This window comes from Eucyclogobius newberryi, unplaced genomic scaffold (genome assembly GCF_026437365.1).
Source record: "Eucyclogobius newberryi isolate DKJ021-1_F unplaced genomic scaffold, fEucNew1.0.hap1 SCAF_3, whole genome shotgun sequence".
In the NCBI taxonomy this organism is placed as follows: domain Eukaryota; kingdom Metazoa; phylum Chordata; class Actinopteri; order Gobiiformes; family Gobiidae; genus Eucyclogobius; species Eucyclogobius newberryi.
This window is the reverse complement of record NW_027315945.1, coordinates 20,150,589-20,178,541: the sequence shown is the minus strand read 5'-3', so window position 1 is coordinate 20,178,541 and position 27,953 is coordinate 20,150,589. Positions and strand designations below refer to the sequence as shown.

General features: G+C 38.9%; 1 protein-coding gene across 1 annotated transcript; it reads left to right on the top strand.

Moving 5' to 3' along the window:
• Nucleotides 1-173: 173 nt before the first annotated feature.
• On the top strand, nt 174-27,953 carry bckdhb (branched chain keto acid dehydrogenase E1 subunit beta). The gene is made up of 11 exons (XM_072460000.1): nt 174-405; nt 1,166-1,243; nt 1,974-2,042; nt 3,345-3,478; nt 4,643-4,798; nt 5,916-6,024; nt 7,081-7,178; nt 7,732-7,842; nt 18,871-18,957; nt 24,456-24,599; nt 27,530-27,953. The coding sequence occupies exons 1-10, from the start codon at nt 210-212 to the stop codon at nt 24,594-24,596; spliced, it is 1,179 nt and encodes a 392-aa protein (XP_072316101.1). The 5' UTR covers nt 174-209; the 3' UTR covers nt 24,597-24,599; nt 27,530-27,953.

The window sequence follows — 27,953 nt, the reverse complement described above, 5'->3', positions numbered from 1 at the left end:
TCTTATTTCCTAATTTCAATTTCAATTTTAGGAGTAAATTGTAAGTAGAATGGACAATATATTAAAACATGGGATTTCACCATTCACCCGTTTTATTCTGATCATTTTTAATCGACCACATTGGGTGGGACCAAAGCCACGATTACTTCAGGAGACGATCTTTGCAGCTTGTTTCAGTTTGTCCTTCCTGATCAGTCTCAACAACAGTGATGGCGGCGGCTGCACGGTTTTTCGTCCGAGGTGCAAACCCAAAACTGTCTTTGAGCGGTGTTTGCGCCGGAGCTCAGGGCAGTCTCGGTGCTTGCCTACTCAAGTCGTCACCGAGCTGTGCATCTCGAACAAAAACGCACAAAAGGCACGCAGCGCACTTTACCTATTACCCTGACCCTGTCCCAACACAATATGGTGAGTTGTGCTAGCGTTAGTGCGTTAGCCACTGTGTACTTTCTCTGGACTGACTGATACTGCTCACTCCGCTCACTGTGCTCCTCGGGTAGAACACTTATGACGAAATTAAATTAAAAATCAAGGCATGTTTGTATTTTGGTACCTTAACCCCCATCACAGAATGACCATGATGATGTGGGTTCCGTGTATCGACTATTAACCCTCAAATCAATAATTTACAAGGCGGTGTTTGTTACCCAGTTTCTTACACGTTGTTTCTTCAGTGCTTCTGATCTGTTTGACACAAAAAGAACAGGTTGGTAGGGTAGTAAGAATTAGTTTAATCTAACTTGCAGCACCATCCTAAAAAGTCAAGTATGAGGGAGGGGAATTTATGTTGGGTTTAACTTAGTTGGCAAACCTGCAATTGCAATTAATAGCAATGGAAAGGATAGTACAACAACTCACGAGACAGTCTGGTGACTTGGACAGTATTCAGCAGGATCATGGAGCAAACGTCCACCAAAGTGATGAGACAGTCGTCACACTTCAGAATATACAATAGTCTACATCAGTGTGGTGCATCCACGTCCTGGACAAGATCCTATCAATGACTAGAAAAGTAACTTGGAAGATTGAAAATATATAGTCAAAAATATTTGTACTTTTACCCTTTTATTTTCTTTAGATTACCAATCACCACTGAACTCCCAAGATAGATGAACTGCTGAGCCATATATGAACCTGCATGTTTCACTTACAAATGCACTGTGTTTAGGACCCACTCAGAAGATGAACTTGTTTCAGTCGGTCACAAGTGCCATGGACAATACTCTGGCCAGCGATCCAACAGCAGGTACGACTTGATCAGGTTTTCATTGCAATTGATTTATCATAATTAATAAAATGTTTGGGCGGATGTTGACATCAAATTTGAGATATTTTTTTTTACATTTGTTTTTTGTTTTGTTTATTTGTTCAGGACAGTGCTGATTGATGAACATCCATTATACACACACTGTGAACACGGGCTAATTTCCATCCTTTGTCTCTCATACATACAGCATACTTTGCACATATTATATTCAAATGTGACACAGACACAATAATAGTAACCATTTTAACTAGCTGCAAAATATATCACAAAAAGTTTAATTCAATTTATTTTTGTAATGGCCAAAATCACAACAACAGTTGCCTCTGAGGGCCAATCAACATGACTTAAAAATAAAATATATCCCAATAGCACAAAGTAACAGAAATGTACTGTTCTTTAGATTTAAATGTTGATGGGTGATTTTATTAGTTCCCCCCCCATGTTAAGGCCTAAAGTAGACTTAGTAGATTTAGTCTTGGTATTGTCTCAAGTTTTATATGACATTGATATTTTTATATGACATTTGACTTCGATAGTAAATGTAGGCATATATGTTTTTGTTTTAATACACCTGAAATTATTTGTGTTAAAATATCAGCTTTGTATAGCAATATTTGGCATTGTCCAATATTGTGCAGCCCTAATTTTTACCCTTATAGTCGTGGCTTATTTATAAACATGTTTTGTTGTGCGTTTTTTGTATTTTCAGTGATCTTTGGTGAAGATGTTGCCTTTGGCGGAGTTTTCCGATGCACAGTGGGCTTGAGGGACAAATATGGTAGGCCCTGTTTATTTGCTTCTTTACTCGAGTGTTCCACATTCTTCAGTTGAACTGTTATTCCACAAGATGGCAGTGTAGTCTTTCAGGCAAATGCTCCATGGCCAAGTGTTGTTTTTTTTTACCATAGATTTACAATTCGGCATATTTAAACTTTAACTTGCAAAATAATAAATACAACTAAACCAGTGAGCTGTAAATTGAACATAACCCACAGTGTAGTCAATTTAATTATACTATTCATTATTTTAACAAGAACAACTAGCCGTACCTGTTTTCAAATGCCGTTGTGTTGATGCCATTGAAAAAAATTTTTTTTCTGAAAACAACACCCAAAACTAGTCCAGTAGCCCTTGTGTGTGCACTGTCCATTAACCATGAAGTTTAAGCTCCATTTTCAGGTTAAAGTGCTGGCAGAGTGGACAGATGCATCTCAAATCCACCTTACAGTCGCTGGCTTTGCCTTTTTGTTTTCATTGACGTCAGAAGTGTTGACCTTTGGAGAAGGATCATTATTTTCCATCTCAACCTTGTGTACAGTGACGAGCGCAAAGCTGTTTTTATCCCTCTCACTCTTACCACAGAAAAGGACTTGTGCACATCTCGGCCCTAACTACATCCATTCTAGTGCACATGGGTTAATGCAGGGTTAGTTTTGTTTCTCTGTAAAAGGAAAGTAGATGTGGTCCAGCAACATTTAGTGATGTTTATTGTTCTTTTTTTTCAGTTATATTTTGACTTATTGCTTGACTCGTTGATGACACACAGCAGCACACACCACCAGTGTTATTCACTTGATTTACCGCAGCTACATATTTGAGGATGGTTATGTAGTCTGAGAGACAGGGCACTAAATTTTGATCACTTAATTATCTGTTCCTCAAAGGGATTGCGGTGAAATAGTCACTAATTGAACTTTGTGAGCGCAGGGCACAGGAGGGCATTTTTGTTGTAGCTATGCAGCACAGTTCCCAGCTGAACCAAAAAAAAAATCTGCTCTGACAAATTCACAAAAGGCAAAAATAACATCCGCAGCCCAAATTTAGTGTTCTACCACAGTTGGCGGCTTTTTCAGATTACAGGGTGGAAAAGTTTTTTCTTTTCTTCTTGTTTTGGCTTCCTGGGACAAAGCTACAGCCTAGAAGGGTCAAAATAATGTCGCTTTCATTTTTTTAGACATATTTTCCTCCCATTTTTCAAGTGGAACATTTGAAAATGGGAGAATATATTAAGTGTAAGCTGTTGTTTATTTTGGTCCAATCATATCACATTTCACACTTTTCAAATTCCATCTACTTTTAGGAAAAGATCGAGTCTTCAATACACCCCTCTGTGAGCAGGGTATTGTTGGATTCGGTATCGGAGTTGCTGTAGCTGGTGCTACAGCCATTGCTGAGATCCAGTTTGCTGATTATATATATCCAGCATTTGACCAGGTAAGACAAATATATGCTCCTATATATTAGGCCACCACTTGTGTGCAGGTCTTTTGTTGTAGGCATCACATTTTCATATTGCTGAATATAGTTCTCCTCGTGTTACACAACAATGATTTATTCATGATTTCCAATCATTTTTGGCTGCCACTACACTAGACATGAGTATCCTAGAAACGACACATGTAAAGAAAGTGGCCTTAGTATTTGGCAATTTCAAAGTGAAACTGATATTTTTAAAAGAGAAGCAAAATGTACATTTTTGGACAGCTTAGCTTTAGTAAACTTAGTTTAAACTCCCTACAGTGCATAGAAAATGTTTTGGATAGTTTCTGCGCCCTCTTCTGGAAAACTGAAGATGTTTAAACGAGAATAACTGCTGCTTGCTTTGAGGTTGGGTACTAGCTTGAGATGCTTCGTAGTGCAGAAATGTTTGGAATAAGAAGCACTTCATTGAGAATGAAAGTACCAACCATTCACATGACAAACTTGAGTTTCTGGACCTCAAATATGTGAGGGTATTCAGTGTATAAAGTATAGTTTGGTTTTGAATTTGATTAGTTTGTAATTTATTCATACTCGTATTAACTGTGTTCTGCACTGACTTACACTCGGTTTGGAAACCCTGTAAACCCCGGTTGCTAACTTGGCCAGTTAAGTTAAGTTTTTTTAGTTTAGAGATTTACCGTACAGTATATATAAATGTAATCGCTTACCATATCTATGATTTAATATTTTTAACAGTATAATTGTGTTTTCTCACCCATTCTAAGATAAAGGCAGCCTGTCCCACATGAGTTTTATCTGGTATCAGGGCTTGATTGGGCTCCATCACCCTGTCTGTGCTCTCACTTAAAAGGACTCTGTCCAAACCGCCCTTAGTGGCACATAAAACTAAGCTTAACAATCCACCTGAGTTTAGGAAGAAAAACAGGGGACTTTTTTGGAGAGAACAGTTTCTTGGGCGAAGATACCAGACACTTTAGGTGATCAGAGCTATTAACATAAAAATAGGGTTCTAGTTGCAAGAGCAAAACCAGAACATGATTAAAATAACTGAGCCTGAGATCCACTATTATTCATCAGTGTGGCCTTTGTTCATAAAAATAAGTTACGTCTACGTAAGTGGTCTTTAATGTGTCATGTGTTATTTTTATTCTTCAGATAGTCAATGAAGCGGCGAAGTACAGATACCGCTCTGGCAACCTGTTTGACTGTGGAAACCTCACAATTCGCGCTCCCTGGGGCTGCGTTGGACACGGGTCTCTTTACCATTCTCAGAGCCCAGAGGCCTTCTTTGCCCACTGCCCAGGCATCAAGGTAGGCATTTCTATGTTAATAACACTAAATCTAACTATAGTCTTTTCATTTAGCTACCGTTTAAAATCTACATGCATCACAAACACCACAAACGTCTCATTGTTTCTATGTAGTGAGAAAGTTTTATCAATTTGAAAAAAATGTTTATTCATTATTACCTCTTTCATAATTGTATTATAATTCCCTTTATGTGACTTACTGTGGAAAAATGGGGGGGTGGGTGTGCGTGCGTGCGGGGGTGCGTGTGCGTGCGTTTGGGTAGGTGTGTGTGTATATGTATATATATAATGTGTGTAAAACCCTCTGCGGGTGGTCTCTATTTCTCCCTCTTCAAGTTCGGGTCCTCTACCAGAGGCCTGGGAGCTTGAGGGTTCTGCGCAGTATCTTTACTGTTCTTGTACTGCACTTTTCTGGACTGAGATGTCTGTTTTTCCTGGGATCTGCTCAAGCATCTATAGATATAGATATAGATAGATGGATCCGTAAATGTTCTCTATTACATAATGTAATCTTTTATGAAGAATGTCCTTGGCGCTGATGTGTGGCATTGCTTGGGTATTTGAACCACAAATCATCTCTTGTTTTGCAGGTAACACATAGTGTTGCTTAACGTTTTACTGGTATTCCTGAAAGTATAGTCTTTCACACAAATGCATATTGCTGTCTGCTGATGTTTTACAAACCACATGTGGGTCCTATATGCCATCAGTTTGAAAACAGCCACAATTGTTCCCCTTTTGAATAACCAGTGGGAAAAGCAATGAGCATTGTGTCTTGTCAGTAAAGGTCTGGCTGATAAACACTAATCTTTATGCATGATAACAGTCTTGTCTGGGGTCGTTCCCAGCAGTCAACCTGATGAGCGTATTTCAACTGTGCCCTACTTTCTCTACTCCGATTTTTTTTTTTTTTTTTTGTCAAAATATTATCCTTGTATTATCCAGAAATATAAGAGAAAATGATAAAGCCTTAAGTACATCAGAGTAAGTGCCATTCACAAAGATTAGGGGAACAGGCTTTCCATTTACCTTTACGCTTGAAACAAGACATTACTATGTTTTTCTCTTTATATAATTGGATCTAGAGCTTAACACTTGCTTCTTTTTTCTTTTTAAAGATTGTCATACCTCGCGGGCCAGTACAGGCAAAGGGACTTCTCCTCTCCTGCATCAGTGACAACAACCCATGTATATTCTTTGAGCCCAAGATACTTTACAGAGCGGCAGGTGAGAAAATCATTTTTAAATGTCCATTCTGCAACCATGCAGTGCTTAAAATAACAACAATAATGGTTTGCCCGTAGTAGTCTAATTAGAAATTGGTCATAGTCTTCATCAAGGCAGTATACATTTCTTTTGGATGAAATGTGTGCATGTTTTAATGGACCGTTCACCAGGCGGGTGGTCATGAGAAATCAACTAATTGTGACCCGTGACTTTAAAAATAATCGTAATCCTTAACTGGACTATACAGACACATACGAAAAGACACTTTATAACAAAGATTACATCTAAATGTCAAAAAAGAATAAACAATTTCAGATTTGAATCAATAATACACTTTATTCCTAAATAGTCTCTATCTAGAAGCTTCCGTTACCATATTTTTCCCCTTAATTAGGTAATAATGAGTGTATAAAATGATGTATTTTTAAAGAAATAATCTTTTGACTTGTCAACTAGTAATAGTGACAGCAGCTAAGCTATTTTCAGGCTTGGCTGTTCGGCAAAAAAGATTTGACTTCCTTTCATGTCACAACGGTTCTTGAATTGATACTTTAAAATCTGCAAATTATTATAATATTTGAACTTTGGTCAGTTCTACGGGTTTGATTTCCAAGCTGCTATTAACTTCAAACCATACACATACACGCACTTTGTCTTGGAGTGTGGTTCAAAGGCGAGCAGACTGAGCATTTTGTTTTTCTTCTTTTCTTCTAAAATCTCCTTGTGGGCCTGGAGCTGGTGAATGAGCTCATTAAATCATGCATTTGAATGTGCTGGTAGAACTGCTACATTCTTTTCTGATTCCTGACACCGTAACAGTCAATCACCTCCTTCAGATCTACAGTAGTGCTAATAGTGTTTCTAGTCAAACTGTTTTATGGAAAGAGAGAAGAATTGTTTTCAGTAATTTAAATCATTGTGATGTGATTCATATAGGAATGCTTCATTTCCTTGAATAAAACAAAAACAAAACATTTTTTGGTGCATTTTCTCCACAGAAACTATGTTCAAACATGTTTAATTAACAGCATATTTTATGCTCGCATATGATCTCAGTGGAGCAGGTTCCCGTAGATGCCTACACCATCCCACTGTCACAGGCCGAGGTGCTTCAAGAGGGGAGCGACGTTACTTTGGTTGCCTGGGGTACGCAGGTAAACACACCTAATAGATTCATGATTGATTTAAAAAGATTCTTCACTAACTCCTTAAGACACAGCACTGTTTCTAATTCTGAAATCCCAGACATCTCGAAAATACAGGTATTAAAGTGTTTTTAGCCAGCAAGGTCTTAACTGTCTGTGGATCCGGGTGTCAGACTTTTTCTTTTTGTTGCTCTGAAGTGGCTGTAACTCACCAGGAAATATCTGTCTGGCATCATCCTGAGCCACTTACAGGGGTTTATCCAGGCCACAATGTACCTGAAACAGCAGGGAGTTATGAAGGCTATTGAAGAGAAACAGCTTATCAAAGCTAATATTATCACACAGAAAAGGGAACACGCACCATTTAAAGCAGAGGAAGAAATGTCATATTTTAAGTGAAATATGCAATTGGAGAAAAGTACATAAAAAAAAAAGACTAAAATACAATGTTTAAATAGAAATGGGTATATATTTTTTTCCTGTTTTTTTCCCCCAAGCATTATTGGAAGTTGAATAATTTAACCAAATCATGTCCTTTTTTTTTTTTACTATTTTTCTCTAGATCCATGTGATAAAGGAGGTGGCTAATATGGCACAAGAAAAGCTGGGGATATCCTGTGAAATTATTGATCTGCAGACCATTCTGCCTTGGGACGTAGACACTATTTGTAAGGTAAAATTGAACGCAAAGTTGCAGTCGACTCACAATTGGCCACACTTTCCCCCCAAATAGTTTCTATAAACATAATCTCGCAAATGTTTATTAACACAATACTTACCACATCTGGCAATTCTGTTGAAATGCACACAGATAAAATCAGCACTTTGAAAAGCATTACAGAGCAGTGCCTGAAAAAGAGTCATCAAAAAAGAACCATGTGACAGATGGTTGGAGACGGACAGCCATAGTTTGTCAGTGCATCACTCTCATCTCAAGCTTTGTTGCTCATATCCAAAAAGCAACAAAACTTTTACAGTTGAAGTTAATGTGTAACATGTCAATATCATATACATGGATAGTACAAGATAATCAATATCAATATCTATCAAGATCCTTCTGAAACTCTCCAATTTATTGTTATTACTTTCTGCATCATTATCTATTTTTGATACATGTTAGTATTGATTAGTGTAGGCATGTTATCTTGGCAATTGGTTTAATTCAACAGCGATATCAAGCAAGTCACACATTTTCATGGGCATTTTGCTTAGACACACAAGTTGATCAAAGAGCTGTATGATGTTGTGCTATAACTAACATTTAAGTCACAGGAAGACCTTGTGGTAAGACGGTAGCAATTTAACATGAGCCAAGTGGACCGATCTAGTACCAACGCGGCGCTGGCATCGAAGAACCCTGGAGTTAGTGAGGGATAGTGTGTCAAAACAAAGAAATGTCTTAAAAAAACATGCTGTGCTCTTCTCCTTTTGAAGTGTGGCCCCATTAAAACAGCAGCCATGAAATTGAACAGGGTTTTATGTGGCGCTCAACCCGCCTAATGTCCAGCCTGCCACCTCGAGCCCGTCACCATCATCTCTGTGTCATTGCCTCCAACCCAAAGAGCTGGTGAAGGTCTGTCGGTGCCAAATGCATAAATGCACTCCCAGCAGAAGCAAATATCATGTCCGCTGTGCATATCTTGTAAATTGCTGCAGTTTTGCTCTGGCTGAAGCTTTTTATTTTCTCTTGGACCATTTTTATTTTTTTTCTTGGCATGTAACACCAAGCTAGCCTTTTATCAAGCCATTATCATATTTCAATGTGGAAACTAAATCAATCTCAGTCTAAATTATCACTATTAGCAGGCAGACTAATGCATAGGCACAGGCATTAGGGATGTTCCTTTATCTTTTAGCAGAAGCGCATATGCAAATATCCAGATGTGCATGAGTCATAACCAAAACAAATTAAGCTCTACAGGGCTATCCAGTCTATACAAGACATCCACTTAGCTTTAACTGAATTCAAAGTAGACAAATGTATGCGGTGGTGAGTGGCACGGCACACTATGCCCTCAGTAACCTTACACTGTGTCCTAACAATTTGATCCTACTCCAGGGAGAGATGACATCACCATGTGGCTGCAGCTCTGTGCGTCGTTAGAAGTCGTATTACCCAAGAATAAGATTCAATTTTATGTGATAAAATCCATGCACTAATGCATTGTGTAATACTTCATATACTCATTTATGAAAGACAAGTTTATTTGTAGAGCACAATTCATACACAAGGCAATTCAAAGTGCTTCACACAACAGGGAAAAAAAGCATTAAAATCACAAAGACATGACAGAAATCACAAAACGGTTTAAGACATAAAAGAGAAGAGTGCAAAGAAAATAATTTCAGTCATATGTACAGCTAAACAAAACTGTTTTTAGCTTAGATTTGAACATTGTCAGAGTAAAAGCCTGTCTCACATCTTTAGGAAGACTGTTCCAGATTTTAGCTGCATAAAACTGAAATGCAGATTCCCCATGTTTAGTCCTGACTCTGGCACCAGCAGGAGGCCGGTCCCTGAGGTCCTCAGAGTCAGAGATGGTTCATATGGCACTAACATATCCAAGGTGTACTTTGGTGCTAGGCCATGGAGAGACTTGTACACAAGCAGAGCTGCTTTAAAGTCTATTCTCTGAGCCACAGGGAGCCAGTGCAGAGACCTGAGAACAGGACTAATGTGATCATACTTCCTGGTTCTAGTCAGGACCCGAGCAGCAGCGTTCTGGATGTACTGCAGCTGTTTTACAGCTCGTTTGGAGAGGCCAGTGAGCAGGCCGTTACAGTCTAATCTACTGGAGTCTCCCCAAATTTGGTTTAGACGCTATGTTTCTTATTTTTTATCAATGTTTTTTAGATGGTAAAAAGCTGCTGTTATTGATTTGACATGGCTGTTAGAATTCAGTCCGAGTCCATTATTACCCACAGATTTCTAACTTGATTTGTAGGTTTTAAAGCAAGACTCTGGAGGTGGCCGCTAACACTTTCTCTTTTAAAGATAAATTAGTATCTTTTACATTCTAGTACCTTGACTTGAACTGCGTTAGTGGGCACTTGTGTGCTTGTAAAATTATTCAGATATTATTTCCTCTTATTATACCATTACCTCGATGCAATATCTGCTGTTATTGCTGTTGATGTTGAACTGCCAACATTTATGCTTGTTCCCCATCTGTTTGACCTGGCTTTAAAAAGAGTACTATGAAAACTCTGACCTTTCATTATAATCCCATGATTGATGCAGCTGTCCATTGTAAGGTCTTCCATTCTCTGCAGTGTTTTATTTTCATAAAGGGGATTATCAAAGACTATTTGCCTGCCATTTACAATCTTGCCATCTATCTGGTATGACTGCTTTTCCTTTTTAACCAGTGAAGTAGCCTTGGCATCTCAGCAGGTCTGTACCAGCCCATGAACTACCGTACTTTGAAAGACTTGCCTCGAAAATGAAGCATTGTAGGTTTTAGCAAAATAAAATAAAAAATACTTTGATCTTTTCTTGTCCTGACTTATTGGAAATGCTATGCATGGATAATTGTCTTTGGGTAATTGTAAATAATATTCCAATGCAGCCCATGCTTCTATACTAATGATGATCATTTTATTTTTTACCCGTGAATCCTGCAATTTTTCCATTCTGTAATCCGTCCCAGCCAGCCCCACACCCATTAAAAAGGCTGTGCATTGAAATGTAATCCAGTCTGGAGAAAGTTCCTAAAAGTTCTAAACTCTTGACAATATGTCAGATCTGCTCCTGGACAATAAGACATTTTAATAAGTTATTAATTCAGATCAGAATAATCATTTAAAATAAGCAGGTAGTTTGCGTCTTTCTCTTTGCATCCCCTCTTTCTCTCTCTCGCTCTCCGTGGAGCAGATGTGAAGGATAGCAGATGTAGGTAAATCAGCGGGACGCGTGGGTCAACAGAATAGCCTTAAAAAAAATATACCGGTACATACATTTTGGTTGATGTAATAATTGTGTTACACTTCAAAAGTTCCCAGCTAACTATTTTGTCATTGAGGTCTCATTGAAACTTTTCCCACTTGGATCACTTGATCTGGTTTGTGTCTCCAAACGCTGCTCTGCTTTGATTGAGTGATGAAAATGTGTTTGGCTGAACCTGTTAAACTCACATACAAGGCCAGTCACTTAAGAACTTACAGAGCACCAATATGTTCATTACTCGCCAAATATATAATCAAGTTGTGTTGTATGTCAGAAATGAAAGCAACATTTAATTTATGCCTTGGAGAAAGAATGGATGTCATGAGTGAGCTTAAGCAGGAATGTGCATCTGCTCTGTGGCTGTGATTCTTGGAAGTGATACAGGTTTCAATGTCTGCATGTTCATGTTTCTCTGAACTCCTGTTGACTTTCTGGTCAGATAAGACCACCTTATCAAAGCCCTGCTTTCTCTACACTTGCTAATGTGCTAATGGCTTTGAGTTGTATTGTTTTGCATGCCAGAGCCATCAGGTAAACACAGAATATGGAAGCCCCCGGCATGCGTCTGCCAAAGCAGGGTATGCTCAAAGATGGACTTGTTTGCCGTGTGCTCAAGTGGAAAACCCTAGGCTCCAGTTCAAACCGTGTGTCAGTTCAAACTGAACAGAGCCATTCTTATGAAAGCTACTGTTGGACGCTATTGACAATGAAACCTGTCTGTGTACAAAATATACATATGGTATTCAGAATCTATAATAACAAACAATTTCACGTTTTGTACAGTAATTGCAGGATAACTTGGATACTACTGAAAACTGCAGTATCACTATTTTAATTGATATTCACTGTAATATTGAATAATGCGAAATGTTAGAGTTAAGCATCATAACAACTGAAATTGTGATCCAAATATGGCGATATTAATTACATGTTTTGATAACTTTAAACAAAAATAAGTATATTTCTACACAGACATATTGATCATACAACCACTTCTATCAATTTTTACCTCATCCTGCTGTATTTTGGAACAAAACTATTCCAGTATTGGTTTTTAGTGTGCTTTCAGTTTTCCATGGCAGAAACCAGCAAGCAGTACTTTCCATTTGTTCAATCTGGCATGGTTTTGTCTACCACATTTGCCAATAGCCCTTACAATTGAAAACATTAAGCCCCTACTTGAGACCTTGAGCTGTTGATAATGATGTTAACATAATAGTAATCAGAAGGAAGATAAACTTGAGTGGAAAACGGTGTCAAGATTAATGTTTTGATTTGATATGCCAGCACAAAAAGCACAAAAAAATATACATTTGCATTTTAGTAGTAACAAACAATTGTGTATAGATGTGTTATAAACTGCACCACTCAATCTCACTGGGCTTTTTAACAAACTTGACTCTGGATACTAGTCGAAGCATGTACACTGGCACATGGTGTTCCTCATTTTAATTAGTTGTGTTCATGCCAATGTGCATCAGTCAAAAGCTGGGTTTTGAAGGGTAATCATGCAGATACCCGGTGCGTCCCATTCCTGCTAAAACAAAGAGAATCTGGAACAGGAATTACTTACCACTTGCCTTCTCTTGGAAACCTGTTTTCCTTTTAATACTATACTGGTACTGATTTCAGTCTGTTCATCCATCTGGGTCTTGTAGTTTGAGTGTGTTTTAAGATCCTTTTTACTGATTTAATTACTTTGATATAGAGAAATCAGACATGTTTTTGTGACGTGCTACCAAGTTTGATTTGAATATTTAAATCCAAATTGCAAGTATTATAACCAGCATTACATGCATAGTTTAGTTTGTTACACAGTTTAGGCTAGTAAGATATTATATTAAGCTAGTTGTGGTTTGGCACATGCAAGCCCTTAGTTTGAGTAGTTACTGTTTGAGTTCAGTTGCTCTCGACATGTATGCGGTATCTGTTTAAGTCCACCACAATAATATCGCTGTCTTATTTTCACACGCACTGGGAGCAATCAAATGTCATGTCAAGTCAGAAAACACGCCTGGCTCCCTCTCGGTGTTATTACTATTCTTACCCAATTCTTCATATGTCGACTCTGCTGCACAAGTATTGTTGATGGGTGTCGGGGAACATTACTCCGCAGGATCATGAGTTAATCTCAACAGTCTGACCCCCAAGAAAGTATTGAATGGGCATTTGATATATTCTGTGTTTTGAATTTAAGCATTATAACGAGTCAGTCCTGGGAATGCTGTATTAAATTATGTTTACCACTAACTAGAAACTACAATGTATAGTCACGTTTGTGGTATTTAAGGCCCCAACGTGTTTATCTACTGCGTTACATGTGTCTGTTATGAATGTGGTAGTTATTGGCCACAGAGTAATATCATTTTAATACGGGTAATAATTGTATTCTTAGTATAATTCCGGCTGTGCTGCTCTCATCTCCACACAGTCCTCATCTGTGTCTCACTCCAACATCTTTTCCATTCCTCTTCCTGGCAGAAGTCACCACTCACATTCCGCAGACGGGCACTGGAGATTTCTCAGATTCTTCCCAGTGTCACTCATGAAGTAATGCTACCTCACAAATGCACATATCCCAAAATACGAATCAACATTGAAACTAGCTTTTCATTTGAACTGGTATCAATACTTAAAATGCAGGTGCCCATGTTGTAACATGAGATATTTGCACTTATAGTAAACGTTAGTGTCTCATTGACTCTACAGTGTGTCAAATTCTTGCGCTTCCTGCTAGAGTGCCCCCCGGTGGCTATTGGCCAGTAAAAATCTATAAACTAGACGCACAGTTGCAGGGTTCAAAGTGTGGGAAAAAATAGCCACCGAAATGTACAGTAATATTTAGGATAGTTAAAAGTATGCCAAAATAGGTATTGAGTAATGCCTAAGAGTCGTCGCATTACAAAAATGTGTACGACTGCCGACAAATTACGTGTAGCTTGGAAATACTGTAGAATCCTCGTAATGCTCATCTACTGGTTTAGGCATGTCTATTAGAGGTCGCCATTGCTCTTCATGTGACGTATTATGTATATTTAGTTGGTAGATATTTAAAATAAATCTGAAAATCGCAGGGATATTATCGCAATTGTTGCAGGGCTATGCAAAATTAGTATATACAGTATATAATTTATTCTATAGAAAAGCAGATTAGAATAAAAAGTCCATTCATATTGTCATTGAGATAATGCATAAATAGACCAACATATTTTTGTTAATTCCGCCTGCTCCTACTGGATATCCTATGCTGTACAATACATTTACAAGACAAATACTGATGGCTATGATGGCAATTATTGTTTTTCACTATAAATAGTATAAATTTATAAATAGTTGAAGGAACAGTGGCCAAATACTAGTTTACTTGTATTTGAGGACAGTCATTATTTTCCGCATATTTTAGCTTGAAATGTGGTCTGATAAAGATTGAGGTCAGCGACAGACCGAAGGAAAAAAGAATAAAATGGAAAAGTCAAGGATACACAGTTTCACTTTTTTTATTGAAGGAGGTCACAATCTCTTTCAGACCATTTTTCCAACAGCTACAGTGTGTAATGTAAAACTTCTTAGTATTAACGCCTGGGATCTAACATTGACCATAAGCGCTCCTTTGTTAAGAAAAACAATTTATGGCCCCTAAAATACTTGAGTTTTACGGTATTTCTGTCTCATGTCTCATGACATGTGGGGGCCTTTTAGGATGCTCAACAGGGGCTGTCATCAAGTAGAGTTCGGTGTAAACATTAGCAGCGTTACCCTTTGGCTCAGAAGCGCAACGGTAAGAGTGTGCATGTCAATCTGTCGGGGAGGAATTGAATTGAATTGGTTTTAATGCGTCTTTATGGGATGTTTGGAGTTATTTGTGTCTGAGGTCTCCTGGCATCCGGGTCGTGCTGCAGGAACGCTTGGCCATCTGCCCAGCTCAGAGCTTGTACTGCTCTTTCATTTAGATTGTGCTTTCTTTCTGGTTCTCACTTCCCTTGTCTGTCGTGAGAGAACGACTCGAGTTCACACTGAGTGCTGGGGTTTAGCTAGGCGTACACTGCTCTCTCTCTTTTTCTGCACGTCGTAAAACACAATCCATTTGTGCAGCTGTAACTACAAATTATTCTGTTAGTTATGCAAATAAACTGCTGTTTTCCTGCAATTCTATTTTTCCAAATGCTATGACGGTGAGGAAAACTACCGGTATATGAACACCCTGCGATTAGTAAGTACTTCCACTTAGAAATTCTAGAGGGGTCTGAAATTGTCATCGTAAATGCCCTAACCCAAATACCGGAACTCGCATTGCATGGTTTTAAATAATTTATTTGTATGTTATTGCTGCAAATAAGTATGTGAACACCTGCCAAGCAGCAAGAATTCTGGCTCTCAAAGGACTGTTAGTCTGCCTTTTAAAAAGTCCACCTGTACTCCACCTAATTAATTAAATTACTGGCATCTATTTGAGCTTGTTAGCTGCATAAAGACACTTGTCCACCCCACAATCAGTCAGATGCCAACTACTAGGCCAAAAAGACCAAAAGACGCCAAAGACAAATTGTAGACCTCCACAAGACTAGAGAGTGCTTCGGGGCAATTTGCAAGCAGCTTTTGTGTTTGAGCAATTCTTACAAAATGGAACAGGCTAAAGATGACTGTCAATCTCCCTCGGACTTGGGCTCCATGCAAGATCTCACCTCGTGGGGTTTCAATGATAAGAAAGGTGAGGAATCATCCCAGAACTACAGGAGGAGCTGGTTAATGACCTGAAGAGACCTGGGACCACAGTTTCAAAGGTTACTTGGGGTAATACACTACACCGTCATGGTTTAAAATCATGCATCACACAGAAGTTTCCCTTGTTTAAGTCAGCACATGTCCGGCCCCATCTGAAGTTTGCCAATGACCATCTGGATGATCCAGAGGAGTCATGTGGTCAGATGAGACCAAAATAGAACTTTTTGGTATAAATTCCACTCAAAGAAAGATGAGTACCATCCCAAGAACACCATCACTACTGTGAAGTATGGGGGTAGAAACATCATGCTTTGGGGGTGCTTTTCTGCACAGGGGATAGAACGACTGCTCTGAATTAACATGACAATGACAATGACCCGACGCCAGGATAACCAAGGAGTGTCTCCGTAAGAAGCATATGGTTCTGGATTGGCCAATCCAATAGAAAATCTGTGGAGGGAGCTGAAACTTCATGTTGCTGAATGTGCACTGTGGATGGAGTATATGTGGTTGGATGTTATTGACAGGTCTGTGTGCAGTGACAGCCCCTTCAGGCTGAGGCAGGTCACAGTCTGCCACACTGAGTTGGATGTAACAGTAGGTACTTTATTAATTTGCCCAAATCTGATTTTCTGAAGCCTGTACTATTTGAAAAAAAAATCTACCCAATGTATCTCTAATATGACTATTTAATGTCTGTCTAGTTTACCACGATATTTCCCGGGGAAATTGTTTTGGATTTTGAGCGAAGCACATGATGACAAAAAGGACAAACTCTTGCATTAGCTCTCGATATGAGTGAAAACTTTATGTATGTTGACATGGGCCCTTTCAATCATCACGGACATAATGTTCATGTTTAAGACTAACAGTTTTGATTATGAAAGCCTAAATGTATTCATAAGAGGCACCATTACTTGATTAATTACAACTGTGCAGATGTACATTTTCCATTGGGAAACACCTCCTGTGTCACTTAAAAAAAAAAGAAAAAAACATTAGCCTCTTGATTTGGTGATGATACCTTGAAGCAGATAAGTATTAGGTGGTTTTCAAGGTTCACGCCACAGGAGTGACTCTTGTCTCTCCTGGAAATGTACCGGCACCCGGAAGTCACTGCAGTAGAGACCACAACCACAATTGCTATGTAGAAGTTGAAGCACTGTCACTGTCTCCTATTAGATATACTTTTCCTTAATTTAGATATCTTTCAATTAAAACTTGAGTAAATCTTTCTAAAATGTTCAAAACATAAAACATTATGTGTATAGGTAAATCAAATTAAATTAGAACAGGAACACTTTCTAGACTTGACAATAGGACTAATCTAGTTAAGGGGTAAATGCTTTATCTATTGCACTAATCCGCTAACTTAATTTGTTGCTTGTCCTCTTACTGAAATGATAGTATTCCTGATTATTATTATTTTTGCTTGCAATCAAGAGAAGATTTCCTAAGCACACACTGATGTAGGCTGTGTACTGAAGTGTGAGGAAGATGTCAATGATATCCATTTGCATAGCAGACCATTTCAAATCTATACCAACTACTATGTTGTTTTTATCAGCTGTGCTTGAGATGGTTTATTAAGCAGGTCATCTTTCCCCATCCCTCTGATATGTAATCCTAGCACACAATAGTTTAAAACACTGGTAGCTTCTATTATGCCAAAACATCTGAAGAATGTGCTCATCATGCAGTGAATGTTGTTGGATGCCCTCTTCCTTGCCCCTTCAGAGAGACGAGAGGAGGGTGACACTGGTACACACTCGAGTGTTAGACATTGCATTAAGGTATCGGAGGGGATGAAGATTGAGCTGCCCCTCTGTTTATTCACTGGCCCTGTATGACTCATCCCTCTAACAGCCACATGTCATACTGAGACATCGCCCCTCTCACTGTGTAATGCTTGATTCCTGCCTGGTGTGCACATTGCCAATTTTAGTTATTGTTTTGCACTTTTGTTATTAACTTCCACATTTCTAAAGCCGGTGAAATCATATAAACAGTTCTTGTGGGTGGTTGAACCCAAATACCCCATTAACAAAAGCATAATTCTTATTCTAACCTTATGGATTGTTTTCACCTTTTGAATACATGTTGAGCATGTTAAGATTTGTTCTTACTTACCGCTACTAGACCCAATGCCTGCGTGTGACTCACTCATAAAGGTACCCATTCCTCTTTTTCAGTCTCATAACTATACTTTTTTTGGTACCTTTTTCATCAGCCAAAATGAAGACGCAGAAGAATAATTTTCATAAATTCTATTAAATATATTTTCTTTGAAGCAAATTCACTCAGAACTGCTCAGGACAACTCATGGTTGTTCTCAGCCCGGTGATCTTCCTGTCATGACAAATTACAATGAAAGCACAAATTTAAATGCGATCCATGAGACTTGCTGGGATGCTAATCTCAAATAGCATCCCAGCTCGATTTCAGATTTCAGATTCAGCTGAGGTTCTGGTTCTTACAAACCCTTTGACACATTGTTAATATTCACATGTAAGCGAAGTGCACTTCTTTTTTTTTTTTTTTAAGACTGCAAAGTGAAACTAGGAAAGGCCTCTAAAGTTCAGTCAGACCGCTGCTTTCTGGACTTACATCCAGGTTTAGGTTCCTTTTGTCACAAAGTGCTGCTTTTACAGTGTACTCATTTGGGGGGAATACAGATGTGCTCAGTTACCGGAACTAACTAATCATTGGATTTATATAGCGCCTTTCACAACACTCAAAGTGCTTAACAGGCCAATATTCATTCATTCACTCCACACTCTGTGGTGGTAAGCTACTATTGTAGCCCCAGCTGCACTGGGGCAGACTGACGTAAGCAAGGCTGCCAATCTGCGTCATCGGCCCCTCCAACACTACCACCTCGCGTAGCACTTTCATACCAGTCAATGTGGGTGAAGTGTCTTGCCAAAGGACATCGGTTTTCTTCTAACTGCCCCACTACTTCAGCCAATGGCTCATAAAAATATATAAAACTACTTTATATTTTCAAGCTGTACTGTGATGTTTGTGTTTCAGTCTGTAGCAAAGACTGGTCGCCTGCTGATCAGCCACGAGGCGCCAATCACTGGAGGATTTGCTGCTGAAATCGGCTCTACTGTACAGGTGAGTGTCGTATGTGCAAAGGATAAAATAAACTAAAACACAAACATTTTATTGTCATGTGTAACTCTTCCACAGGTAGTGGTTTACTCTCACAGGACTGACTAGATGGCTTATGGCATTGTCAATATAGCAGTCCCCATTTTTATTAAAGACAAGGGTGAATGACTCAATGCCCTAAAGTAAAAGAACCTTCAGAAACCTGGTCGTCATGGTGAGCAACGAAACAGAAACTCAATGACAGGATAATGAAATAAAGGCTTGACTGATGACATGCATAAAAAAGTGCTTAAATACAGCTGTAACAGAGTATTGTCATTATCATTTTGACATGTGACAAAATATCCCTCATTGTGAGTCCTGGACTTGATATCAAAGACTTGCCAGACAGTGGCAATGACACATTTGCTGCAAACTGAGGGACATGATAAATAGTGCTCCCTTTCCCATTGGTCTGATTTGCATCTGTTTTTGGCCCCTGGTTATATTTAGTAAGTGGTGGGTGCATTCCCCCTTAGTGCTTAGCAGAAAGTTTCACTCTTTTTTTATGAGCAGTTTGTGCCTGGGTGGTGGCAGTGATCCCTACAGAGCTTTTTGAAAAATAATCATATTCAACAATGGCTCTTGGATATGCTTGATTTTAAGCCAGGGGTTGTAACAAAGTCTTTCTGTATGTTCCCATGTCATTGAGGGCGAGTGAGTCATCTGCCCTTATTTCCATGTTTTCTCTTTGCGTGCTGCTGATGCCAGTGTTTTGATGATTGGGGTGATATGGTTTTGATGTTGCTTGAGCTGGAGGCCACCACTGCAAAATGGCTGTAAGGATGCTTACCATTGCATTGGGGAAGTGCAAGACTTAAGAAATGAAACCAGATGTCCTGGAAAATATATATTTTGTCCTTAAAAATGTCTCCAGCCTTTGCTTTGCTGGACTATTGAATTTCAAATCCACAACTGCTACTGCCATCATTACAGTAAAATGTGCTGTTGGGTATATTTTTTTGTATAAAGTATGTTATTTATTTGTGTTTTAAGTGTTAGAACTGCATTAGATACACAGTACCATTTAAATGAGAAGAGTGTGTTCAACTCTAAAGTCAATATGTTCACAATGTGTTCTCCATCTACTTATTTGGTCATCTTTAAATTTAAATATAGTGTTTTTGCTTTGTTGTGTAATTCATTTGCAAACATTTTGAACTTCAGGTACAGTATAACGTTGGACTGCATCTTTATTATTAAAAAATACTGTACAATGCCCTGGAAAAGTCCTAGCAAAGTGTGGGAACCCCAATAGTTTTCATTCTCCTGAAGCAAAATGTGTGAAGCCCAATCCTAAATGTTTTTGTTAAACGTTGCTGAATCTTGAATTGATTTATCTACATCCATACAAATGCACACCAGCGTTGTATGGATTTGTATAGAGGTGGATAAATCAATTCATAACAGAGCTTTCTTACAAATATGACCTTGCTTAAGCCATATGGTCAGTGTTCATTAGTTTCCTAAAACGTTTTACTACAAGTCAAACCAGTGGCTCTATAATGGGCTTAACTGGAGCTTCCAAAGTCCAGGGGCTTCTTGTTTTACTGTACAAGTCATGGCCTTCAAAGGAAAGCAATTGACAGAAGTCTGCTTTAAGTACGTAGGACACAGGTAGCCCCCTGTCGCCCCGGGACAATGTGGAGCTTGTATAAAATTATTGCTTATCCACTCCAGTTGCTTATGATTAGGCCTGAGCCTTATTGTCTCATTTGTCACAACTCCCATCGAGTTTCCCCTTGAAGTCCTTTACTTGTACAATATTTGTGAGGTACTCGACCTATAGATTTAAGCACAATGAAATGTCTGTTTGCTTTCAGGTTTAAATTGCTTATGAGTTAAAGACACCGCATTGTGTTGTTATAATGATTAAATAACTCCAGGGAAATGCTGGTCATCCCCAGTTCACCCCATAAAACATTTTAGGAGGCAAGGCAATTTAGACCTCAGATTTATGTCTGTGCATCATGCCAGTGTTAAACATTGTCAGTGCTTCACTGCTTTGTGTGTCGAGTGTTGTGAGGATCAGAAGGAATGTCTTGGTTCTCTACCCTCACAGACTACAAGAAGTTTTTTTTTTAAATATGTGAAAACCACTTTGAGTATCCTCATTTGACAAAGCATTGTTGGTTGACTAGCCTTATCAGGCTTTGCCAAAGCACATGGTGACATTGGCTCTTTATTTTATGGTAACATTCATCTTGTCTTCAATTATGATAGATTCTGAAGGTGGCTTGCGGCTCACAGCCGAAACATGTCAAGATAAATGTATCTTGCTAACAAAGTTGTCTGCCTAAAAGAAATGGAGATATCTTTGACATTGGCTCCTTTTTTGTGTGTATAGTATAACCCCTCAATCTGTGACTGCTCTTATAAAACATGGACCTTTTGTTTCAAAGTATCATCTGTACATCCTAAACCCCAAATTCAATAAAGTATTCTAATTTTCCTTATTTTGGTGCATGGCTGTCTTTGCCCACTGCCAAACATATGTTCACTCTAACATTCAGTCTGTTGCATATAATGATGCTGTTCCCAGAAGATAAACATTGATTTGAAAGAGTTGTGTGGCCTTTCCCGGTCTGGTTTTGGTAGCAGTCAAGTGAACTACTGTACTTTTCTGCCATTTCCAGTAAATGTATAAAAAGGAGATTACAGATCTGAACCAGACAAAAGGGCACATTTCCCGGTGCTGTCTGACCGGATGTCTGTGGCAGAGAGGCAGAATAGACCAGGGCTTGTAATCTGTGTGGAAGCAGATCATTTTGTCACCTCTAAAGACACTGAGTTCAAGAGAAAGGGGTCATTTAGGCAATTGTGGAGTTTGGGTCATTGAGGCTGCTGTATGTAAATGCATCAGAAATGTTTTCCCTCCTCATTATGTTGTCAAATGTTCTCAGCTTCAAACATGTCTCAGTCAAACATGGTTTTTCTGGTTGAGTTTGTAATGGTCAGGCATATTTTAGTGTAATCTCCTTTCTTTCAGGACACGTTGTATTGCAGGTTGACAATAGAGTGAATTTATTTTTGTCATAAAAAATAACATATACACTAATTAATGTATACACTATAACTGCACAAAGAATTGGTGTTAATTTGTAGATTTGGATGAGGGACCCCTGGCACCCCAATACGCCTGGACACTGCCCCAGCAGCAAGTGTACCTTAAAGGCGGTATGGACGATTTTTTCAGCAAATCTTTCAATCATATTTCCTCGTGGCGTGGATAAATCATTTGTCCTGCCACGTATCAATCATAAAACGCACCTACCGCTCACCAATACCACAATGAACTATTCTATACTATACTAATAAACAACATTAAACCTGATTCAACATGCTTTGACACTTTACATTATTACCACTTTCAATTATATTCAGTAATGGAGGTTGCAAGTCTGTTGAATAGTCCCTTTAGGGGTAAAGTGCTCTGTGTAATTTAGGCTTTTATGAATGTGGCCATATCCGCATGCCAACGCCTGATCTCGTCAGCTCTCGGATGCTAAGCAGGACAGAGCCTAGTTAGGCCAAAAAATAAAATGGTGTGTTTCCGGTAACATTGAAAAAAATATCCAGGTCGCCGGATGCGGGAGGCGGGGCGGGGCTTCGGCTTCTATCCACGCCGTGGCTCCGATGATGAAATGAGCGAACACGGGATTATTTGGTTTTGTAGTTTCCACAAATGTTTACAATCATTGCGTTCACAAGTGCACAGAACACCGTTCTGTGACGAGTTCTTGCTGGTTTGCTCACGGCGACAAACCATACTTTGCTCACTGCTCTGAACAGCTGCAAGTTCCCCGAGTTGATCTGGCGCAGTACTCACACCACGTTTGTGAAAGATGTTTGCTCATAAAATAATTATGATTATATCCCACAAGTAAAGCGGGCCTATAACTTCACCGCTGAAACACCGGGCGTGCATATTGCCCCCGGCAAACAAAGCATCTGCAAACATGGATGTGCCCGTAGGTAAAACAAAACGATCAAAATCAAATCAAAGTGCGGCAATTTTCATATCTTACGATCCCCACAGATGATTTTTTTTCCCGCAGCTTTTGGATTTGCTCTCACAATTTGACATTCTCGAAACCCAAATGTACGGCCAGTAAATATGCGATAAAATGTTTAAGGTCTGGGTTTCATTATTTTGAAATCCAGCTCGGTCGGGTTACCGGAAACACGCAATTTTTTCTTCTTGGCCTTAGTAGATACTTGGATGGGAGACTGCTGGAACACCAGGTGCCACGGTGGGGCGCCAGAGGAAATGTTGTGTCCTTAGGCAAGACACTTCACCCACATTGCCTTGTAAAGCACTCTGCCTTGAAGATGGATAAGCGCTTTTTAAATACACTGTATTAATAATAATACATTTCTATGCTCCAGGTATCCTAAAAACTGTGTGTGGGGGGGAAATTACACTCAAACCTTATACACGCCACAGAATAAACCCGAAATCTTGCAATAAAACCATATGTTATGTACTATACTATATTTTCAATGAGTTGTGTCATCTAAATGATTGTGTCAAGTTGTTTTGGTTTGGGCCACAATTGAGGTGACTTGCGTTTTTTATTTTGTATCTATTTCTAAAGCTCTGGATTAACTGTCCTGTTGAATTTATACATACAGTTTGGTTGTTTATTTTAATTTTCACATGGAAAGGGTCTGACCTTTTTAAACCTGACACAGCTGTCACGTTTTGAGTGAGTCGCCGTGCCTGAGGTATACTGCTGGTAATAAAGTGCAATGTGTGTTTATTGCACAACCATATACAAATGTGTGTATTTATCCTCAGCAAGGTACATTCAGTGAGTGCATAAGGCCTGGTGATAAGATGATCAAAATGATTCTATTATATAAAAGATTATTAGCTGGGCTTTGTGGGTGAATGAATCTGCCCTCAGTTCTATTACAGTACTCAAACACATTTGTTTTAACATTTTCAAAAATGGTTCTAACAAGCTACTTAAAGGTGGTATGGACGATTTTTTTCAGCAAATTTTTTATCATATTTCCTCGTGGCGTGGATAAATCATTTGTCCTGCCACGTATCAATCATAAAACGCACCTATCGCTCACCTGCAGCCGCGTCAGGCTCGTCCCCACGTTTCCGCGTGCCTAAGCGCATGGATCTATCATAGTATAGTTCCCTCAGTGTACGGGGCAAAATGAAGACTGAGAAAGACAGTTCGAGCTGACGCAGAAGTGGACAGAAATCTACGGGAGACGAGCGATGCGATACGCTCTGTTGCGCTAATAAACAAACGCACGTGTGTGTTGTATCAGACCGCACGGGGGAGTGCGCATGCGCACTTCCGCCTGCGTTCTCAAATCGCCGAAAAATCGTCCATACCGCCTTTAATAATACTTGATCTAATCTCTGCATGTTTAGTTTGGCCCAAGGACGTGGAAATGTATTGCAAAGTCAAACTAAAGAAAATGTCAATTTGTTGCAGGAGGAATGCTTTTTGAACCTGGAGGCTCCCATCAGCAGAGTGTGTGGTTACGACACCCCTTTCCCTCACATCTTTGAGCCTTTCTACATCCCAGACAAGTGGAAGTGTTTTGACGCCCTCAAGAAAATGATCAACTACTGAGAGGTAACGGCACACCTCACCATTAGACATTTGCCCGTGTTGTGTCATTTGATACCTTAGATAATTCAGAAAAACACATTTCTGGCCAAGTCCGATTTGAACAGGATTTCTAAAATGCATTTAAATGCAGAATGGGGTGGGGGTGCTCATGGTTGTACTCGGAGCACTGCTGCATGTATACAGCGTACTCCTATCACGTTCAGTGAGCCATTCAGACGTTCATTTAAGATCAGCAATGACAGGAATGATAGTCCTTCCACTGCAGGCTTGTGTTGTTTCATTGTTTTGTTCTGCTATGTTTAAAGAAAAGTTCAAATTACCACAACTTTTTTGTTTATTTGCACCTAATTGACCAATACAACCTAATCTAAAAATCCAATGGTCCAACTAGATGAGTTAACCTAAAAGTGTGTTCCTGCACTAATGATTAATTACTATATGCCAATTTTCTATTATTTCACTATAATTCATGACTTGTACTTGGGACGACAGTAGGATGAATACTTCAGACCAGAAACCATTACATAAGACCGGTGTAGTGTGTTATGGGATGCATATATTTCCTCAGTACAATGTCAACAATGTCTCTGTGGTTTAAACTAACAGCATCTGGTTTCACTTCATGACACCTGTATTTAGCAGCAGCGACTTGTAATCAGACCACCCAGGGCTCTGTTTTAAATGCCAAGTGTTAACAGGCCATACAAGAGAAACATTTTGGCTGGCTCAAATGGAAATTGTTGTTGCCGATGCCTATTGGTGGTTTTCAGATTCTCATGTGTTGTCATTCGCTTAAATTGGACGGAATAGTTATTTTTCCCTATTGATCACATGTAGTGGATACAAAAAATCTACAAACCTCTGTTAAAATGCCAGGTTTTGTGATGTAAAAACATGACATCAAGATAAAGAATTGCAGAACTTTTTCCACCTTTTAATGTGACGTGCAACCTGTATGATTCAGTTGAGAAAAAAAATCCTTTGGGGAGGAGGGCGTAAAAATAAAACACTAAAATAATGTAGTAATAATCTAATACTTTGCTGAAGTACCTTTTTGATTTTATTTATTTTATGACTAGGGCGAGAGTTTTTTAATTTGTTGTTTCACGGATTTTCCTTAGCATTTCTAAAAGGGGAGGACGGAATAAAAATGTAAATATATATTTTGCCATTATCAAATCACATTTCTACCATCCAAAAGTCGGAGTTGAATTTAAAAATAAATTTGCATTCTAAATAATTTTCTTGGATTCTTAGAATATAAGCCCTACTTCCACCTCTCTACATTATCTTCATAATTATAGTTATCAATGCAAGACATTGAAAATAACTTATTATACTGCAGTATAAAAAAAAAAAATACCTTCAATGTCACTAACTGTTTAATGGAAGGTGGAACAAGTGATCAGACAGAAAGTAGTCCCAGACTGACAGCTTCTTAAATAATTAATCATCCCGTGACCAAACAAGTCGGTTTGATTTACTTTATTGAGTCTTGACAGGAACACAAATTGTGCAATGAATAAAAATGTCTTATTGAGCAGCTTAAATTTGGCCACAGTGATTTGATCCAACGGCGTATCATTTTTTGAGTTGCGAGAGTTTTAAAGCTCTGACGTTCGGACGAACTCGGCTTTGTGCAGAAATGGTCGGAGGTCGGAGATGCTGGTGCAGAATTATTTTTAATTTTAAATTTTTATTGAGGTTTTGGCCAAAAAAAAAACAAACTCTGCGAAAACAGGAAAGATATATATATATATATATATATAATTTTTTGAATCTCTGTTTTTTACGTCTGCGGGCTCACGAAACAACAAAAAACTCTCGCCTAGGCAATATTTGCAGAAACGCTTCAAATCCGTCGGATTGCGGGGGCATCTCCTGTGCACTGCCCTCTTCAGATCACCCCACAGATTTTCAATCAAATTCAGGTCTGGGCTCTGGCTGGGCCATTCTTTCTTCTTTCAGCTTTCTAGCAGAAGCCTAAATAGCCGACAGTACTTGTCAGAAAATGGGCGCATACCTATATTCTCTGGTATCTATGTTCCCCCTTTTCTATGAACAGGGGAACTACGCTAATAAACTAGCATAGGCTACTGGTTCAGGTTCCACAGCCCCAAATGTTGTACATAAATGTATGGTTTTACAGCATAAAATATAGCAGCATATAACCCTAAGCCAGGTCTCGGGGAACATGGGGCTGACTCCGTCAGAAATTCCTACAGCTCTTTTGATATTGCTGTAGGCCTCTTGGCAGCTTCCCGAACAGTTCCTTCTCGTCTTTTCATCCATTTTGGAGGGACATCCAGTTCTTGATGTCACTGTTGTGCCATATTTCCTCCACTTGATAATGACCGTCTTCACTGTGAGCCACATTAAATCTAAAGCCTTTGGGATGGCTTTTGAAAGGCATTTGTACACTTCTCCTGACCCCTGTCCTCAAAGGATTTAACAGTTTTGTCCACTGAATCATACAGGTTATAGGTCACATGAAAGGTGGAAAAAGTTAACAGAGGTTAGTAGACTTTTCATATTCACTGTACATGGTATTTTAAATCCAAATGAAAATTCACAAATGTCCAAAATGACTATTTATATTTGTGGTTACACATTAGAACTCAATTTTCTTTTTTTATTTTCAATTTTTTAAAAGATTAAAACATAATCACCACCACCACATCTGTATTCAATATTATTGGCCTGTAGAATGTTGTGATGTCATTTGAAACCCAGTAATCGGTAATATTTTAACTGGCGCTGTCAAAATGAGTTAGAGTTGTTAAATGGCCTGGCTTCGATTAATTGGAAGAATTAATAAGATGCTTAATACCATCCAAAATGTGTCTCCTCTCATTGCTGTGTCTTTTCCCCGAGTTTCATGTCATGCACTGCTGACATCCAACTCATTCACTCTAACTGCTTTTATTTTTCAGAGCCAACGGCTGCTTTCCTGAACTCCACTCTTTTCTCTTTCCACTTTGTTTGCCCAATTGTAGAAAACTGATGAGATAAAGCCAAGAAAAGACTTTTGGTTGAACATCCAATGGGGAAGCCGTATCCAGATGCTTCTTATATACCATTGAAGGAGTTGAATGAGTGACTGAAGCCACCGAGGGAGAGGGAATTATTCTAAACTGGTAGTGCCCAGCCGTTTGTTTGATTAATGTGTATTGTGCACAATATCTAAGTTTGGAAATGGTAAAACTGCTTGGTCTAATGTCTGTCTGCCTCTTTGTCCTGTTACTTTACATTCATGAATGAGTACATTTTGACCTAAACTACAGTAGTTTGTCCATAAACCTGCATTATGATGGTTACATGGTTTTTAAAGAAAATAAACTAATTTAAAATGCAAAA

Bases quoted from the DNA above. Each gene is read 5' to 3' on its own strand.
- bckdhb (XM_072460000.1), top strand. From the start codon at position 210: ATGGCGGCGGCTGCACGGTTTTTCGTCCGAGGTGCAAACCCAAAACTG. The intron at 406-1,165 runs GTGAGTTGTGCT...CACTGTGTTTAG, and splicing joins CCCTGTCCCAACACAATATG to GACCCACTCAGAAGATGAAC. The intron at 18,958-24,455 runs GTGAGTGTCGTA...AATTTGTTGCAG, and splicing joins AAATCGGCTCTACTGTACAG to GAGGAATGCTTTTTGAACCT.